Source organism: Culex quinquefasciatus, chromosome 1 (genome assembly GCF_015732765.1).
Source record: "Culex quinquefasciatus strain JHB chromosome 1, VPISU_Cqui_1.0_pri_paternal, whole genome shotgun sequence".
Classification (NCBI taxonomy): Eukaryota; Metazoa; Arthropoda; class Insecta; order Diptera; family Culicidae; genus Culex; species Culex quinquefasciatus.
Genome location: NC_051861.1, coordinates 87355857 through 87375973, shown reverse-complemented (window position 1 = coordinate 87375973; position 20117 = coordinate 87355857). Strand labels below are relative to the sequence as shown.

Genomic DNA, 20117 nt, shown 5'->3' with positions numbered 1-20117 from the left:
TAGTTTCTGGAACCCAACTTATTTGGTGACCGGTGCCGTGACATCCAGCTTATTGCTTCGCCGAGTGTCGATCCGAGTGGTTGTCCGGTAGTTTGGTTGTGGAGTTCCTCTCCGGGGTTTTGCGTTGGTCGCCGTCGCGAGTGTCCTTTTTCTGTGTGTGGGATCTCTCTGGTTGATCCTTAATCAGTGTTACGGAAGGACTGTTCCTAACTCAGGGTGTGTTGCTGGTCAAAGTTCCAAGTGAAGAAGTGAATATCTGTGTTAAAAGCGACCTCCAAGGACTTAGTTGCTGGTTAGCTGCTTTTGGTGCAGGTCTGCAGCTTCGAGGAGTTCCACCGACGAGAGATCTACGGCCTTCAAAATGCCTCGGGTCAGTTCATTCAACATAATTTTCATTTTTTCTTGGATGACTTTCGGACGATGACAAGCGGATAAGCCACATCAGACATCCAAATCTTTTCATCAGACTCGGGGCATCGTTCTGGAAGTAATGAAAGAAAAAATGGCAGAAAGGGAAACACTAATCAAATTATGTGCGGTTATGCTAATTTAATTTTCATTCAAGTTCTGTGGTTACTTTTTATTTGTACAGTGCTACACGCACTGTGAATTGGTGCAAAGCATTGCGACATATCGGGTGAAAATTGCGTAATGGGATTTATTTTTTGTTGTGTTAACGTGGTTAAACCACGTGTCTCATGTTATGCAAACTGTTTTAGCCAAATACCTTCGGTTTCAAGGAATACTCGGCAAAAAGATCTGTCGCGAAACCGGCACAGGTCATTGTATGGAGGAAGCAAAATATTATACATCAAGAGGGCCCATGGAAGATTTATACGAAGAATGATTTGTTTTACCTAACTGAAAAAGAATATGTACAATAGGGTGCCCAGAATATGGGACTTTTTTCAAAACCTATTTTAGGACTCTGGGCCAAATATGAACAAAATCGGTCATCATTTACCCATTGATACTCCGAGGTGAAGTAATATGGGAAAAATCGAAAAAATGTATGGAAAACCCAAATTTCTTACGGTATGGTCTGCACGGTGCGCTACTTCCATCCAAATATTCCCAAAAGTGAGATTCTTATTGAAAATTGGGAGCGGCCGTGGCTGACTGGTTACGGTGTTCGCTTTGTAAGCGAATGGTCTGGGTTCGATTCCCATCTGCTCCCAACGAGAAAGTATAGGAAATATAAATCTTGAAACTCTGAACATGTACGAAAAATCAAAGTCGCTCGAGTCGGGGTTCGATCCCCCGTCCTTTGGATTGGTAAGCAAAAATGCTAACCACTAGGCCATCGCGACTTGGTGAGCTATGACTGGAATTAGGAATACTGTTACCACCTATATACGCGCTGGGTCCTTGTCCATTTGACAAGGGTTCGGAAGTTCTAAATAACGTTTGAATCCGATTGGTCCAAACGTTCTTCAGGGCGGGGCTTGTCGACAAAGCTGAAGTACCTCGCGCTCGGCTAGCCAGCGTAGAAATGGGTCACCGAAGCTCGGCAGAGCTAACACCTTCCAAATGCCTATGCGAGTTATTTGCATGTATAGAATGAAAGCTAAAAATACATGGAAACAACTCAATTTGTAAGAAGCGACCGCGTGGTCCCGTTTGGTTGGTTGCACACACACACACACAAGTGAGATTCTTATTGAAAATTTAATGCTCTACAATTTTGTACAGCACACCAAAGCTGTAAAACTCGATCCTGAAAAGTTATTATCGATTTAAAAAAGTCATTTTTGTATGAAAATCGTTTTTCCCCATTTTTAGGCTCGGGTATTAATGGGTTAATCTCATTCAATTTCGCTCAAAATTTACACAGATGCTTAAAATACCCCAAACAACCGTTTTCTGCTTGTGGAGCAGGGGGTCATTTTTTCTGGGCACCCTAATGTACAATTAAAAATATTCTATCGGTGAAAATTTTGAATATCAGGTTCGTGTCTCAGCTACATTAACGTATTATAGTGTATGGATGATACCCAAGCAATAGCAGGTCATTCGTATTTTAAAACTTTTAAATCGAGATATTGGGTGATAATAAGCATTCATATGCACGTTTCTTGAGAGCAATTTTTTCGCGAATTTGAATTTGAATAAATTATCATCTGGAAATAGTATTAAAAAGTGCAAATAACGAAAAGTATTTTATAAATAAAACTGCGTTCCCTGAAGCGACTCACAAGGTTGTCAAAGATCTCAAGATCGGATGATTAAAGGTTTAAAATTGAGCAATTCTCTACCAAAACCGGAAATGGATTTTATTTGTATTTTTTGATTTGGCTCATACTTTGTGGGGGCCTTCCCTATGACCAAATATGCTATTTTGTGTCATTGGTTCACCCATACAAGTCTCCATACAATTTTGGCAGCTGTCCATACAAAAATGGTATGTAAATATTCAAACAGCTGTAACTTTTGAGTGAATTTTCTGATCAATTTGGTGTCTTCGGCAAAGTTGTAGGTATTGTTGAGGACTTTTGAGAAAAAAATAGGCACACGAAAAAAAAATTGCAGATTTTTTTTATCAACTTTTTTTTTTCACTAAAACTGAATTTCCCAAAAAAAGTATTTTTTGATTTTCGAGATTTTTTGATATGTTTAGGGGACAAAAATCTGCAACTTTTGAGCCATAGAGAAACATGGTCAAAAAATCTGCTGCCGAGTTATGAATTTTTGAAAAAGTAGTGATTTTTGGAAAAAATCGAAGTTTTATGCAAAAACAAGTTTGACATTACTTTTTAATGCAAAATTGAATTTGCAATCGAAAAGTACTTCACAGATTTTTTGATAAAGGGCTCCGTTTTCAAGATATAGCCACCGAAAGTTTGATTTTAGCGAAATATTTGCAGTTTTTCAATTTTTAAAAATAGTGACCATGAGTGACCATTTCTAAAAATATTTTTTTTGAAAAGTTCAGAAAATTTGCTATAAAATTGTCTAAGAGACATTGAAGATTGGACCTCTGGTTGCTGAAAAACAGCGGCTTAAAGAAAAAGAAACACGAAAATTTAAGTTTTCTAAGTCTCACTCAATCAGCCCACCATTTTCTAATGACGATATCTCAGCAATTAATGGTCCCATTTTCAATGTTAATATATGAAACATTCGTGAAATTTTCCGATCTTTTCGAAAAAAACATTTTAAAAATGCCAAATATTGAATAGTACGCCCATTTAAAATGCTAGTCTTGATTTAAAAAATTTCAAAATATTTTTTTCGAAAAGATCGGAATTTCACGAATGTTTCATATATTAACATTGAAAATCGGACCATTAATTGCTGAGATATGGTCATTAGAAAATGGTGGGCTGATTGGGTGAGACTTAGAAAACATAAATTTTCGTGTTTCTTTTTCTTTAAGCCGCTGTTTTTCAGCAACCAGAGGTCCAATCTTCAATGTCTCTTAGACAATTTTATAGCAAATTTTCTGAACTTTAAAAAAATAAAAATAGAAATGGTCAATCATGGTCACTATTTTTAAAAATGGAAAAACTGCAAATAGGGGAACTTTACCCTGTCTCAGCCTATTTTTATTATCGGCCTATCAGCACTTTGATCATGAATTACAGCTTAAATAAAGTGTTTTTGACTGCTCCAAAGTAATAAATAGCTCAAATAAAAGTGAGCAAGCAACTAATCATTGTTGATACATCTGAAATTTTTTGTTTAATAGCGGAAAACGTCAAAAGTGATGAGAATTGGTCGAACGGCTTAGTGTGATTAAAATGGGTATATTTCCCCTATTTGCTAAAATCAAACTTTCGGTGGCTATATCTTGAAAACGGAGCCCTTTATCATAAAATCTGTAAAGTACTTTTCGATTGCAAATTCAATTTTACATTAAAAAGTAATGTCAAACTTGTTTTTGCATGAAACTTCAATTTTTTTTCCAAAAATCACTATTTTTTCAAAAATTCATAACTCGGTGGCAGATTTTTTGACCATGTTTCTCTATGGCTCAAAAGTTGTGGATTTTTTTCCCCTGAAACATATCAAAAAATCTCGAAAATCATAAAATACTTTTTTTGGGAAATTGAGTTTTAGTGAAAAAAAAAAGTTGATAAAAAAATCAATGCAATTTTTTTTCCGTGTACTTATTTTTTCTCAAAAGTCCTCAACAATACCTACAACTTTGCCGAAGACACCAAATTGATCAGAAAATTCACTCAAAAGTTACAGCTGTTTGAATATTTACAGCCAAAATTGTATGGAGACTTGTATGGGTGAACCAATGACGCAAAATAGCTTATTTGGTCATAGGGAAGGCCCCTACAATGTTTGAGTCAAATAAAAAAATACAAAAAATAAAAATGGTCGAAATCGGCCGATTTCGTAGAGAGTTGCTCAATTGTACTATTTTATTCTCTAAAATGCCAAAAACTTCCTTTACGCTTAACCAATTGGGATACTTCTCCCTTCAAATTGTTGCCCTTTTTGTTTCTTTATGATTTTTTTTAAAGTTCATCAAAATTTACCTTTAGTTACAGAATTTTTATATCTTCGATGTACTTAGAGAGCTAACACAGGAGATTCGCTTATAATAAATCAAGAACTGCAATCATTTGAGTGAGATAAACACCAGTGACTAGATCAATTTAGAACGATAAGGCCGGAGATTTTTCAACCCAAAGAATAGTGATTGCTATAAAAACATTTAGAAAATTTAACGGAAATTTTACAATTACCATTCTTGTGTCCTTGAATAGCTTTTTATTTTACAGAAAGTTGAGATTGTGTTTTTAATTATTAAGCGAATATATATTTCTTGATTTTCAGAAATTTAAAAAAAATAATAAGGAATCTAAAGCGTTTCAGAAATTCTTAATTGATTTTTCAAGACAATATATCAACTAGGTACACTTTTGGGCTCGACCATCACCAATTTGGACCAAACTTGGAGGAACGTTCCGGTAACCGTGGTGCAGGGGTAAGCGTGGTTGCCTCTCACCCAGTCGGCCTGGTTTCGATCCCAGACGGTGGCCTTCTGTCGGACGGGGAAGCAAATGTCGTTTCCCTTCTGAGATTTCATTAAAGTGTCCACGTTGGTTTATTGATGGTCCCCAAAACAATGTCGTACCGCCTCTTTCAATTTTTTTCTCCAGAATCGTTCCATGTGCAATTTCAAAGGAATTGAAAAAATCGTTGTAATATTCTTCTATGCATCAAAAATATTGCTATTTTTTGAACAGTTTATTATGCATTGAAATTATCATGCTCGATTTAAAAAAAATATTCAATTTAATAGTTACACTAAAAGTATAAAATTATGGGACTGTATTGCCCAACATTTTAAAGAATAAACGCATACCAGTTCGTTTGTAAGAAGCAGAAATGTTCAAAATAAATCTTATTTGACATTTTTATGTTTAATTCATAAGGCCGTTGCAAATATTTTTTTCAAAATCGGTCTGAAAAATCAGGGAGCAAAACAATTTTTTGTTTTCTGAAATTCTGATAAAAAAAGAAATCTAATGAACTGAAAATAATTTGAATTGCATTTTTCTGCGTTTAAAATCATATTTAGCATAAATGAGATCGATCAACAATATTTTATTTTTTTTGTGAAATTCCGTTGTAAAGTACTGCAAAAAGTTTTGTTTTTGGACAAAAAATATTTCGCCAATACGTTGATATTTCGAAAACAAAAGATTGCAAAATATCTGGGCAGGTATAAAATGCATTTTAAAGCACTTCTTTCATTTGAATTTTAAAATCATAAACATAAACTTCAAAAAAATATTTGCAGCGGCCTTAGTAAAAAGTTTTTTCTTAGCATTTTTATTCAAATAGTTTTTATAATTTACTAAAACTTCGTGAATGAGTCACGAATAAACAGCTTTAATTTCCCACAAGCAATTTAAATGTTTTTACTGAAACATGTTAAATAAACACATTTTAAAAACGAGTAGGGGAAATCTACCCATTTTAATCCTAATAAGCGGTCGTGTTTGAATGATGCTGGATAATCTAGAGTCTCCCTTGAATTTTACTAAAACCAAGTACACCAACGAGTAGAGCAAGTTTTTGTGAACATTTCTGTTTATTTTTACTTTCACTAAAAGTTATTCTATTTCTTTACCAAGCATTTAACAAAAAAAATTCCCAAGGGTATTCTAATCGAGGCGAATGCATTGGGCCACGCCCATTTTTCTAATATCGGCTTAGTTCTTTTTCTTCCAACACTCTGTCGAGTGTTGCCATTTGCGCTGACAGTTCAAACGAACACTCACGAAAAGTGGCATTTATAGGAAAGTTTCCTGGCATCGCTGGCTGTGCTGCTGGTGGTGTTGACGGCCAGCCTTTGTTCTTTTTGCCTTCGTCTCTCGCTCGGTTTTCTTCAGCCTTCGAGTGGAATGCAAAGTGAAAATTGAAACGTCAAACGACTTGGCGCGTTTGTTTTTGATGGCGCTTGCTAATTTATTACATTTTTCGGGATTATTCTTCAAGTGAGTGCCTTACTAATGATCAAAAGAACATGTTGCCGGTAGTTGGAAGCAATTTCATATCTTAAGCGCCGTGAAAAAGTAAGCGAAAGTGAAAAGTTAATTTTGGCGATATTCATTAAGAGGCAGTATTTGTAAATATTGCTCGGTTTGTTCTAGAGGTCGTATCGAGGTGCTCCGATTTGGATGAAACTTTCAGCGTTTGTTTGTCTATACATGAGATGAACTTATGCCAAATATGAGCCCTCTACGACAAAGGGAAGTGGGGTAAAACGGGCTTTGAAGTTTGAGGTCCAAAAAACCTAAAAAATCTTAAAATTGCTCGCATTTCCGTAAAACTTCATCAATTCCAACTCTCTTGGATGCATTCGAAAGGTCTTTTGAAGCACTTCAAAATGTGCCATAGACATCCAGGATTGGTTCGACTTTTTCTCTTAGCTTTTGGAAATCACTGTCAAAAATGGATTTTTTTAAAACCTTAATATCTTTTTGCAACAGCCTCCAACACCCATACTCCAATAGGTCAAAAAAAAGGTAATTACATAGACTATAAGCCTACGGTGTTAACTTTTTGGCCAATCGCAGTTTTTCTCATAGTTTTTCGATTTTTCTAGAACAAACATTTTACAACGTTAGTTTTTGCCTTGTAGGCCTCCATAGCGGCACTTTTTGGTCTCAATTTTGTCATATTCGGAATCCTCGGACAATTTCACGTAAGTTAGTAGTATTGGAATTGTAAATATAATTTTAAAAATAATTAAATAAAACATTTTTGAAAAAAGAAATAGATCTTATTTATCCTGTGATCAATACGTCAAATGCTGTATCAAGTAGGCGTAAACCTGTGTACCCCTAATCCAACAAATTGTTAAAAAATATTTTAATTCATTCTAAATGGCAATTTTTCCAATCAAATTTACAACTTCAATACTTCTAACTTACGTGAAATTGTCCGAGGATTCCGAATATGACAAAATTGAGACCAAAAAGTGCCGCTATGGCGGCCTACAGGGCAAAAACTAACGTTGTAAAAGGTTTGTTCTAGAAAAATCGAAAAACTATGAGAAAAACTGCGATTGGCCAAAAAGTTAACACCGTAGGCTTATATTCTATGTAATTACCTATCTTTTGACCTATGGGAGTATGGGTGTTGGAGGCTGTTGCAAAAAGATATTAAGGTTTTAAAAAAATCAATTTTTGACAGTAATTTCCAAAAGCTAAGAGAAAAAGTCGAACCAATCCTGGATGTCTATGGCACATTTTGAAGTGCTTCAAAAGACCTTTCGAATGCATCCAAGAGAGTTGGAATTGATGAAGTTTTACGGAAATGCGAGCAATTTTAAGATTTTAGGTTTTTGGACCTCAAACTTCAAAGCCCGTTTTACCCCACTTCCCTTCGTCGTAGAGGGCTCATATTTGGCATGAGTTCATCTCATGTATAGACAAACAAACGCTGAAAGTTTCATCCAAATCGGAGCACCTCGATACGACCTGTTACACATTGGTGAAAAACTCGCTCTTAAGCGTTTGAGGGATTCTCGTGTGTGTCACTGTGTGTGCCAACAAAATGATGAGAAGTGGTCTCGCAAAATACAAATTATGATCAAAAGTGCATTAAATGTGATCTTTTTGGCCAGTAAGTGGCATACATTTGCGTGCTTACTCGAGGCGGTGCTGTTGCTGGTAAGTTTATAGCCCAAATAGTATTTTTGGAGCTTTAATCGAGCATCAAACTCTCCATATGACGAAGATAGGTGTTTGATTGGAAAGGGTAGATTTCCCCTATTAAAAATATCTAATCAATCTTTTTTTTCGAGTGTAAAACGCTTTTTTCAGAAATATTTCAATATACTGTTGTAAAAAGTACGAAAACTTGTATATCAGTGATTAATTTTTAAATATCAAATTTCTCAAATAACTTGTACGACTATATTTCAGTAGAAAAAATCTAAATTATTTAAAAATGTTAGAATTTTCAAAGAATTTTATTTGTCATTGCTTAAAAATGAATTCTCAATAATTTTCCTTCGATTGTGCTATGCATATCTTTTTTATGGTGTTAAGAACATTGAAAATCTTTTTTTTCATGTTTTTGTCATCCCGTACTAACGGCTTAACAATGTTCAATGGAACACCTGACGGCATGTTTCTCTTTTTTACCGCCAGGTTCGCAGTGTTGGTGCACGATGGCCCTCTATCGACAGTTTTGTGAACCCTTCATTTGTTTCATAGATGGCGGCACTGTACCCAAAAATGCCTACCGTACAGAACCTTTTACAGGATTTAAAATATATTTTTATTTTTTTGAATAAAATGTATAACGTTTATTTAGATTTTTCATCCAATAAGGCAATTTTAGAATTTTCGCAAAATTCGTATTTTAAGACCACAGATCGGAAAAGACATAAAACTATACAACAAAAAAAATGATATTTTGCAATTTTTTGTAGTAAATAGCATAAATGTGATAATGTATAAAGTATTTTGCTGCATAATTTCAAAAGCTGAAATTTGAAATGTTTTTTTTTAATTTTTTGCCCCTTCTTCCTCGAGTGACAAAAACTTTTTTTTAAATAATAATAAACTTTTGTAAAAATCTTTGAATAAAATTAGCAACGCTTTTTTTATAACCTCATAAAATTCATTTATTTCACGTGATGTTACAAAAAATTTAGATTGTGCAAAGAGCTCTAAACTCTTTAAAAACGATAGTTTTTTAAACTTTTATTATCTATTTATTATTAGTTTGAACTACTTCCAACGCGTTGTGAGTCATCCAACTTCAGTGTAAAAAATGCTACAACAGGCTATATTACGCATCAATTGTAATCTCATTATTCATTCTTTCACGATGCATTTTTGCCAGCTTCGGCATCGTTTGTGGGCGTCTCTTGAATAATTGTGAATTTGTCCTTTCTTGTTGGCCGGATGCATCATTTAAACTGAGCTTAATTGATTTCTTCGAATTGGATACTACCAGAATGGTTGTGGAACAAAATTCTACTCACGGCCAAATACGGCGGTTAGTTACATGGGTAATTTTTGGCGTTGTTTTTTGAAAGACATCAAAAATGCTGAAATTTTTATGACCCAACGTCACCACTGATGACGGTATGTAATATTCTTGAAACATGTTGTTGTTGTAATGTTATATACTGCCCCTGATCGCATAAGTGTCTTATATGCATTTTCGACTTTTTTCTGATCATGCTCAAATTTTTGTGGAGCTATTGATACTATCAAAACATGTAAGAATCCCGATTTTGAACCAAATTGAATCACCCCTTTTTTTGGCACCGCCCCAAAGTTTTGCGATTTTCGTGATTTTTTTAAAAAAAAAACCTCTCTTTATAGCAGGGTTGCAAATGAGCGAGCGAGCCAGAAGCCGTGCTCGCTCATTTATGAGCATGAGGACTTAACAGGTAGCTCGTGCTCATCAGCAAAACAGGTAGATTTTTAGTACAGTTTTTGCTTTTTGGGTGCTTTTTGACTTATTTTGTGTAGCTGAAGTGATTTGTTTTCAAATATTGTGCTAAACTCTGGATTCTTTTTGAAAAGGTCCAATAAACCAAATTGTCTTTTTGCTTTTTGGGTGTTTACCCCTGACTCAAGGCGGTTTCAAAAACATCCAAAAAGCAAAAACTGGAAATTTGGTTTATTGGACCTTTAAAAAAAAACTCCAGAACTTTTTGTTGAAAAATGAAGTGTTTCGCGCGTTTTTGTTCTTATACTAAACGATGGGCGGCCAAAAGATGCCTTTTTCGTTTTCCGTGTGACGGAGAATTGCGTCGGAAGTGGGTGGAGTTTTGTGAATCTGAGGAGCCATTGAATGGAATTTCGAGGCTGTGTAGTGCTCATTTTGAGTCCAAACACACCGTCTGGAAAAAAACAAGGAGCAAGTTTTGATCTTTTTTCCATTTATTTCAGTGCAGCATGTTTAATTTCATTAAATTTTGTCCTTTTTTTTAAAAAATATCATCCTGGTCCAGCTTCTCCAAACAAAAAACCCAAACGAATCCAAAAACAATGCCTATTCTATTATGCCGTATATGCCAATCTCGAGTTCAACCCTCTTCTTAACATTTCTTGAGTTTTTTTTATAAAGTCCCATAAACATTTGAAACACAATAGTTTAAAAAAACACCGCTCATTTTGCTCAATGAGCAAAAATGAGCGCGAGCGCGAGCAATGAGCATTTTCGCTCATAAAATAAATGAGCAAACACGAGCACGAGCAAATGTGAGCTAGCTCGCGTCACGCTCCTCCTCACGAATGAGCGAAAAATGCTCGCTCATGAGCGGATGAGCGCTCAAAATCGCAACACTGACTTTATAGGCTAAATGGCTATATCTCGAAAACTAAAAATTATAAAGCAAAACTCAAGAGCTATTTTCTCAATGTACATGCGATTCAATTTTGAATTAATTTTCACCATTGTGTTCCCCAGGCGATTTAACATAAGAATCAATTTTTCAAATGTTGGGCGAATTGAAATCTCTTGAGATATAACGTCTTTTTAAGATTGCAGTTGCCGAATTTACCTACCTAACAAGCGATGCAATTTCCTTTAAAAACTCAAGAGCTAGTGTTTTGCTCTATAATTTTTTGTTTCCGAGATATGGTAATTTGAAGAAAGAGTTTTTTTTCAAAAAATACGAAAATCGCTAAACTTTGGGGCGGTTCCATAAGAGAAGGGGTGGTCCAATTTGGTTCAAAATCGAGATTCTTATGTACATGTTTTGATAGTATCAATAGCTGCACCAAATTTGAGCTTGATCAGAGAAAGTGCATTTCGAGTGGTGTGCCAGTTGGCGCGAAATGACCTAAACGTAAGTAGTTTTGTTTTTTAAAATAAAATATTAGGAAATTTAAGAAGGGCTGAAAAAAATATTTTTTATTTTCTAAAGGTTAGAAATTTTTAATTTAAATAACAACTGCATGGAATAAGAATTCAATATTGTGTAACTCTATTCTAGTCTGAGGTTGCCCACAGAGGGTGACTGCTGACATTTTTGTCCTAAATTAACACCCTTCGAAGAAACTCCAACTAGTTTACAGAACCAAAATAGATCCCGCTGCGTTGGGGGATAGCAAACTTCGTTCTAGCTGAACGGCCGCGAAAACAATTCCCACTGCACTGAGCACCACGTGTTCGTGTGTGCGTATGTGTGCAGGCAGGGGCCGTACGTGTGATGTAATCAGTATTCATCATCTGAGTCACGTAGCGTCGCGATGTGCCCCACCACGGCCAGAGGAGGAGGAGGAAGGCCCCGTAGGAGGGGGAGACGACGACAATTTCCACACCCACATGCCACACTGGCTTCTATATGGCTGCTCTAGTGCTGAATAAGGGCCCTTGTCTCGCGGCCACATTAAAAGTATTCATTTATGGTTACTTAATTAGAGACACACGCGATGCGATACTAATACAGTATCGTAGTGTTTGTGGTTTGAGGGCTGGGAAATTTAAAGTAAACAAAAAAAATATTGAAATTTATAAAACATGAATAACTATGACATAAATTTGTTTTCAGCGTTATAGACTTGGTTAGAAATTACTAAGAATTCTCTCAAGTTGACGCCATAAATCAGCTCTCTACCCGCGTATGGTTGTTGAACTCCTCCTCGCAGAAAGGAAAAGGATGTTCTCCTACAGGAAACCGGAAACGAGAGCAGTTTGTGCACCTTCCCCTTCGAAGGTCTGTGGGGGTGTGGTGCTGGAAACCCATTTTGCGTGGGTGGGTTTGAAGGAGAGAAGGAAATTCGGGAGAAGGGCGCTTGCAATTGTGGCTTGTTCAGCGATTTTGCCCTAATTCAAGTGTAGTACCAGCACACAAAGCTACACAGACCCAGCCGCAAACCCATTGGTATCAGCATAAGAAGATCGTCTTAGCGTGATTATCGTAATGGGGTTTTTCCTTTGTTGGTGTTGCTTTTTCTTCATGATTTTTTACTTACTTGCTGGTCATAGTTAAAAAAAGTCAATAATATTTTTTATTCTGCCTGAATTACAGATTGAATTTAAAAAATGTTTCACTTTTATCTGATTTTTTTTTCTTTCTGAAAATGAAAAATATTTTTAAATCATTTTTTTAATGCTGTGTAATGGATAAATTTTCCCTCTCAAGGATTTCCACCAAGGGATTTCCAACCTGGGTTACCTTCCTTCCTCCCTCCCGAGTGGCTTCTTCTTCTGCTCGGGGATGGATGGATGGTGACACAATGGTCGACCCAGACACAGACCGGGATACACCGTAACCAAATCCAGCAAACCCGTCACACAGTACCTACACAGGAAATGGATCCTTCGCAGTATGTGCGGTTCGAAGGGCTTCGAAAAAAAAATGATGTGAAAAAAGGATAAGTGGAGCTGCTTAAAGAAGGGCTTCGCGAGCTTTTCCGTGTGATGATAGCGATCGTGTTGCCGTTGAAGAGTTCGTTTTGAAATTGACGGGTTTTGAGGATGAAAAAAAAAATCAATTGAAAAACTTATCAAATATTGGATATTATGCAAAACCTATGTATAATTTTAGAAAATTCTTTTGATAATTGATGCACAGCTGCATCATTTTTGAACCCATACTACCTTTAAAATATACAGAATAGAAGCAAAAGTTATTTTTTACAGAAAAAAATCTAATTATGAGAAAAACTTTCATTGGCCAAACCTTACACGGATAGAAATTCTGTAAGCAAACCGTAAACATTTTTCTCTATTTCATTGGAAATGTTTTCAAATTCGATAACATTGATGTTGAACATTAATTTTCAATCAATATTGTTTTGAAAAGCGAAATAATGTTGATGATTTTGGAAACATTTCCAAGTTATCGAATTCAACAACACAGTGTTACCGGATTTGCTTACAAGATTTCTATCCGCATCAAAAATTTCCAAAAAATGTTTCTAGCGATTGATTTGCAATTCAATGCAAAACTGCAAATTTCTGTGTTGAGAAATTTTGATCCAAGATATTTAAAAATCAGCAGCATGTAATTTAAAATAAAAATAACGATTTTTTTTTCAAAATTCATTTTGAAAACACAATTTAGCAACATTTTTTTTGGTTAGTTTACAATTTTCAAACAAAGCAGGCGTCTTCAGGGATAACTTTAGCAAAATCAATGCAAATTTGGCTTTTTTTGTAGAATTTTTTGACGATTTATTTTGGTGATTTTTGGACCAATTCTCCCTGAATTTTGGGAATGTTTTTTTGTATTTTATTTTGCTTTGGCTCAATCTTTGTGGGCCCTTTTCATTTACAAAAAAACATTTTGTGTCATTGGCTTACCCATACAAGGTTCCGTTGAAATTTGGCAGCAATCCATACAAATATTCGAAAATCTGTATCTTTTGGAGGAATTTTCTAATCGATGTGATTTCTTCAGCAAATTTATGAGGAGTATTTTTGGAATAAATCCGATTTTTCGGTAAACATTATTCACAGAAATCAATTTTTATTTTTTTATATAAGGGACAAAACCACTTGATTTTTGAGCCATAGTGAAAAATGACTGTTTTTTTTAAATAGAAATCTCAACAAAATTCCAGGCATTTACAAATGTTAGTCTTGAATTTGAGATTTACGGAAAATGATGAAAATTACACATATGTTTCATTTATTTAACAATGAAAATGGACCATCAGCTGCTTGAGAAATGTATATTAGTTATAAGGGACAAAACCCATTGACTTTTGAGCCATGGTGAAACACTGACAGTGTTTTTTAGAATATGGAAATCTCGATAAAATTTTAGGCTCTTTTAAATGTTAGTCTTGAATTTAAAATTTACTCCCCTTTAGGGTACAAAAAAACTTAAAAAAATGTGCAACGGTCTTATAGAAATTAATATTTTCTATTTTTTTATACTTCATACTAAAACATGATTTTCAGTTAAGTTTTAACTTAAAGAAGCTGCTCAAAAAGCGACGCGAACAAAAAAAATTTAATTATATTTTTGTTCGAAAAACGCCATTTAGAAAAATAAGATTTTGCGCCCACATTTCTGGACGTATTTCTCTGTGGCTCAGAAGTTGCAAGGTTTTTTCCCTTAAAACAGTCCTCATCAACACCTACAACTTTGTCGAAGGCACCAAATCGATTAGAGGGTTCCTCCAAAAAGTACAGATTTTCGAATATTTAGGGGAGAGTGGGGAGACTTGATCCCCTTTTTTTGTATCGCACATAACTCTGTCAATTTCTCACAAAACTATGATCTTTTGTATGAATTGAAAGCTTAAACATTCAACTATGTTTGGCTGATAAGGGTATTTCATCAGATAAACTCTTAGAATAATGACAAGCGTTTAAAAAAAAAAATAAACCGGCATTTTCAAAATGTTGGGGGTAATATGATCCCCCTTTCAACTGTTTTTAGAAATCTTAAGCAAAATGTTTCTTATTAATCCAAACTTTTAATTTTCTATAAGATACAGCAATTTCACATTAAACCTGTACGTTTGTGTTCAAATTATAACAAGTTTAGCATGCAAAATATTTAAAAACTTAAAATTTTCTTTTTTAGACCAAAATTGAACATTTTTACAAAAGCTGGTAATTTTTGTTTACAAAACTTTTGAAAAATGGTTCAAACTGCAGTTAGTTATGTACAACTATACTAAAGGAAACTACGTATGAAAACCCAGCCAAATTATTTAATCTTGAGGCTGATTCCAGTGACTTTAAAAATGCAGGGATCAAGTCTCCCTAAACGCACTTTTTTAAACAATTGATTGTAAAAATAGTATGACGATAAATTTAACGTCAAATGTGTAAGGGTTTTGTAGTTGATATGTTTATCAAACAATTCATGTATAAAAAATATTTTTTTGAATAATTTTTGAGTGTTTTCTATACTTATCAAAACAAAGAAAAAAGATCTCTTGGAAGTTTTTTGCAGCACTTCTTCGAAAAATGTGTGTAACTCAATCTAAACATTTTTTATTTTTTTTTCTTTGTTTTCTACAATGAGTTTTTGTCAATTTCGCACAACTTTCTAGAACAAAGCTAATTGTTTTACCCACATGCTGACGAGATACAGGCTTGGGATCAAGTCTCCCCGGGGATCAAGTCTCCCCACTCTCCCCTACACGTGTTCAAAATGGCGTTTTTTTCTCTTAGGGAAGGCCAAAGTTTGAGTTGGCTAATTTCGTAGAGAATTGTTTAAACATGAAATCATAATTGCACAATTTTTAATCAAAATGAAGATCAATATTGTCATTTAGATATTTCGTTTTAAAGTAAACAATCAGTGTTTAGGAATATGAATTAATATAAATACAGAGCATTATTCGTGGGATATTTAGATATGACTTGGTATAAAACAGAATTAATTAAACATATTTTGTAAGATTTTAAAACACATTTTTTGATTTTTTTTAAACACGGTTCCTGACACAAAAAAATATCAAGTTTTTTTGTGGATTCGCGATTTTTGGGACGCTTTTTAAATTGAGGCCAAATAAAATTCGTTTTTAACAATAATTTGCAAAAGGTATGAGGAAAGTTAAACCATTCTAGGTTATTATAGGGGAATTATCTAATCAAACACATATCTTCGTCATATGGAGAGTTTGATGCTCGATTAAAGCTTCAATACTATTTAGGCTATAAACTTACCAGCAACAGCACCGCCTCAAGTAAGCACGCAAATGTATGGCACTTACTGGCCAAAAAGATCAAATTTATTGCACTTTTGATCATAATTTCTATTTTGCGAGACCATTTCTCATCATTTTGGTGGCACACACATCCACACGCAAGATGAGAGCTTAACTGCATAACGGAAGTCGCCATCAATAGCTTTTCACTTGCGTGGACGTTTTCAAAGCGCTTAAGATATGAAAACATGTTATTTTAAACATTAGTTAGTCACTCACTTGAAAAATAGTCCCAAAACATTTAAATAATTAGCAAGCGCCATCAATAAAAGTCTTTTGACGTTTGACATTTGGCGACCCATTTCAATCGAAGGCTCAAGTAAACCGAGCGAGGAGCGAAGGCAAATAAAGGGTGGCCACCAACACCACCAGCAGCGCCTGTTGGTGTGAGCCAGTGATGCCAGGAAATTTTCTCTATAAATGCTACTTTTCGTGAGTGTTCGCATAAAATTTCATCACAATTGGCAGCACTAAGCAGGCCCAAAAGGGCGCTGGAAGAAAAAAAAGGAACTAGGCTAAAAATAGAAAAATGGGTGTGACCCAATGCATTCTCATCTGAATAGAATACATTTGGGAAATATTTTTTTAAATGCTTGTAAGAGGAATAGAATAACTTTTAATAAGTGTGAAAATAAACAGAAATGTTTACAAAAAGTTGCTCTACTAATTGGTGTACTTGGTTTTAGTAAATTTCAAGGATCACTCCAGATTATCCAGCATAATTCAGACACGACCGCTTATTAGGCTTAAAATAGGTATTAGGATGTAACAAAAATGACTTTTTGGCGGGCATTCCAGGGTTTGTTCCGGTGGGCGTATTGAGCCCAAATCGAAAATATGAGCTTGATTGGACGTAACAGGAGCTGGTGATTTGCATCTGAATTTTAAATGGGATTTAACCAGTAAAAACAGATACAGTCAACTCTCTGGCTGTCGATCTTCTCGATATCAATATTGCTTCATCTATCGATGAATTCTTCAATCCCTTCAAACTGCATACTTCGATAGGCTTTATTCCTCGATATTTTCTCTTGCTTGAAGGATCTCTTCCTCGACGGTCCCTTGGATTCTGTTTGCTTTAAAAATCTCTTCCGGTTGTCAATAATTTCACTTTCTCATGGCTTGCATAGACATTTTTCTTGGCGAAACGAAGCTTTGAAGGGTGTTTGACATTAGTTTGTTTTTGTTTGATGAACGTTGCCATGATTCTCTCCCATAGCTGGGTATCAAGAAAAAAATATTTTTAATCGAGTCTTCATTTTGCATCGTTCTGTAAACTGATGATTCTCTTCCTCGACGGTCCCTTGGATATTGACAACCAGAGAGTCAACTGTATTTTCAAATATGACACTTTTTAAGGCATTTTGGCCATTGAAGCGTTTATTTTCAACAAATTTGGAGCACCCTAGAGCTCGGTATAGACCTTCAAAGTTTGGCATTTTTTTTTAGAAAAATCGGCCACGGCAAAAAGATATGCGTCGCGCCTCGGCACGTAGTTCCATGTGTCACACTTATGGTACGTTCGTTTGAACAGCCAGTGCGGCACTGAGTGCCACACTCGTCGCTGCCAGTTTTGGTTCAAACGAACATTCTTTTTCAGTGTGCATGGAACTCGCATGAAACTGAAAAATATCGAGTGCGGCACTAGAGTTTCAGTTCCAAGATGGCGGCGAAACTCGTGCGGAACTAGCGCGAGTTTCTTCAAACAAACATTTTGACAGCTCTGAGTGCGGCACTCAGTGCGGAACTAGCCCTCAAACGAACGTACCATTAACTTCAGTTTAGGAGCAACATTCGAAAAGGGCGCATAAGCATTTTGACAGCTGGAACTATTTTGCAAAATCTACAAAACCCGCCGTGTTTACGGGTAGCTACGGAGGATATTGTTTCAAATTTCGAGTTTTGTAAAAAAAATACCTGGTGGCTCAAAATTTGCAAAATAGTTCCAGCTGTCAAAATGTGCATCCGCCCTTTTCTCAAGTGTCTCCAGAATTTGTTTCTTTTAAAATTATTTTAACGCTCATAAACATTAAAAATTAAATAACTGTACACTGAAAAATGTGTCGAAACAAAATCACAAAGATTGATTGATTGGCGTTTTGTGATTTGACTCCAACCAGTAACGAGCCAAATACAATGGCTCGTTAGTTGAACCAGGTGACCTTTTCAACAAACTTCAATTTGACCCAATTAAAGGCAGAACTACCGGCACTAGCAGCAGCAGCAGGTGGGGATGGTAAATATTTAATTTCTTGATTCATGCAATTGCCAACAGAACTTTAATGAAAAAAATAAAAATACCTGCACGATTATAACGTTCAAACTTGATAATAGCTCGTAAATGGCTCACGAAAAAAAAACCTTAAAATAGAATGCCCCAAACACAATGTGGTTGTACAGTAGTTGTTCGGTAACTGGGCTGAGAACGTAGCCCAGTCATAGAATGCTGTTCGCTAACTGGGCTGAACGAAAAATAACGAGGGGACTACCGATGCATAATATTTATTTGATGAAATATAAAAATAAAAGTAACTAAAATTTATTTACAATGATTACTTTTCATATTTCTTTAATTGTGACTTAAAAAAACATAAAAGTTTGTTAATTGTTGACCATGATAGTTGCATCCATTAACCCCTCGGTGATTTCGGTTTGTTTTGGTTTTTTGACGTTCGTCTGCTTTTTAACTGGGCTACGGCCCAGTTATCGAGCGCCCAGTTAAAAAGCAGCCCAGTTAAACAACGCCCAGTTACCGAACAACTACTGTATTACATAAGTACCACTTCCGGTGTACAGACGACAATAACAAATAGAATCGTAATTACGATTGTCTCCTCGTCCAAATGGAGGCCGATATTGTACAGATACACACACATTAACATACAATTTAATGGTATCGACGCTTAGTGAAGTGGGAGGAGAGGTGGAGCGCAAGGTGGTATAATGCAGGTGGAATTGTGATGAAAAAAAAGAACAAACGCAGCGACACAGATTCTGAGCGGGTCGTTGTCTGTCGGCAAATCCAGGTGTGGTTTTCGCTCAGTGTGGTGTGCGGTTGCCAGCCTGGAAACTGTAGGGGAAAGTGGGGCAAGTGTAACAAGCTAAGGAAATGCTCGTTATAACCCATTAAAACGTTAAAAAATCGGTCGGATTTTTTATAATCAGCTTATTCCAGGTCTTGACTGAGACTTTGATAGAACAAGTTTTTAAAAAATCCAGTTTTTTAATGTAAAAAAAAGATTTCAAAATTTTTGATTTTCCGTACGTTCTAATCAACTAGTGGGGCAAGACGAACAACCCGTTGGGGCAAGAGGAACGATGAGTGAAACAACATATTAATTTGCTAACAATTGAACTGTTGTCACTTAGATACATCAGATTAGAATGTATTTGAAACGGTTCTTTCATTTTAAGATTAAAAAAAATAATATTTTACTAAAAATTTGATCGTTTTACGAAAAAAATGTAACTTAGATGATAAAAAGTAAATTTTCACGATATCACTATATTTTGTATGGACATTTTTTTTTAACAATTGTTTATCTGTTTTTAAGTACTTTTATGTATTTATTTTACAATAAAATATGTTGTTGCAGCAATTCGTAATTTTTTCCATACTAAAAATCCATATGGTACACTTGCCCCACCTGAACATGATTTTTTAAATGCTCTCAACAAAAATAACCAAAAGTTAAATCATACTTTTTAATAAGTGCAAATCATTGGTAGAGACACTACTGATCTAGGAAAAATAGCATTTTGATAAAATGAGCCTTAAAACGAACCCTAAGCCTTATTTTGTACTTTTCAAATATTATAAGAAAAAAGAGGTTTTGAAAAAAAAACTTCATTAAATCTTATGCCCCGTGGCGTTTACGTCGTTTTAGCGGTTATGTGGTAGTAGAATCAACTAATTGCATTGCTAGCATCAATTCCTCATACTGGAAATAATCAAAATTGTAAAAATTACTGCCGTACGAGCGATTGTTCCTCTTGCCC

The 20117-nt window shown here is 35.1% G+C and overlaps 1 protein-coding gene across 2 annotated transcripts in view; it reads left to right on the top strand.

Annotated features, from left to right (window-relative positions):
* The window catches only part of LOC6045948 (chaoptin), a 202420-nt gene continuing 182303 nt past the window's right edge, over nucleotides 1-20117 (top strand). Inside the window, exon 1 of one of the 2 annotated variants that reach the window (XM_038249729.1) lies at nucleotides 1-370. In XM_038249729.1, coding sequence (XP_038105657.1) covers nucleotides 362-370 — 9 coding nt within the window. In that variant the 5' untranslated portion in view covers nucleotides 1-361. The remainder of the gene's footprint in view (nucleotides 371-20117) is intronic. The other variant, XM_038249730.1, reaches the window with a different exon arrangement.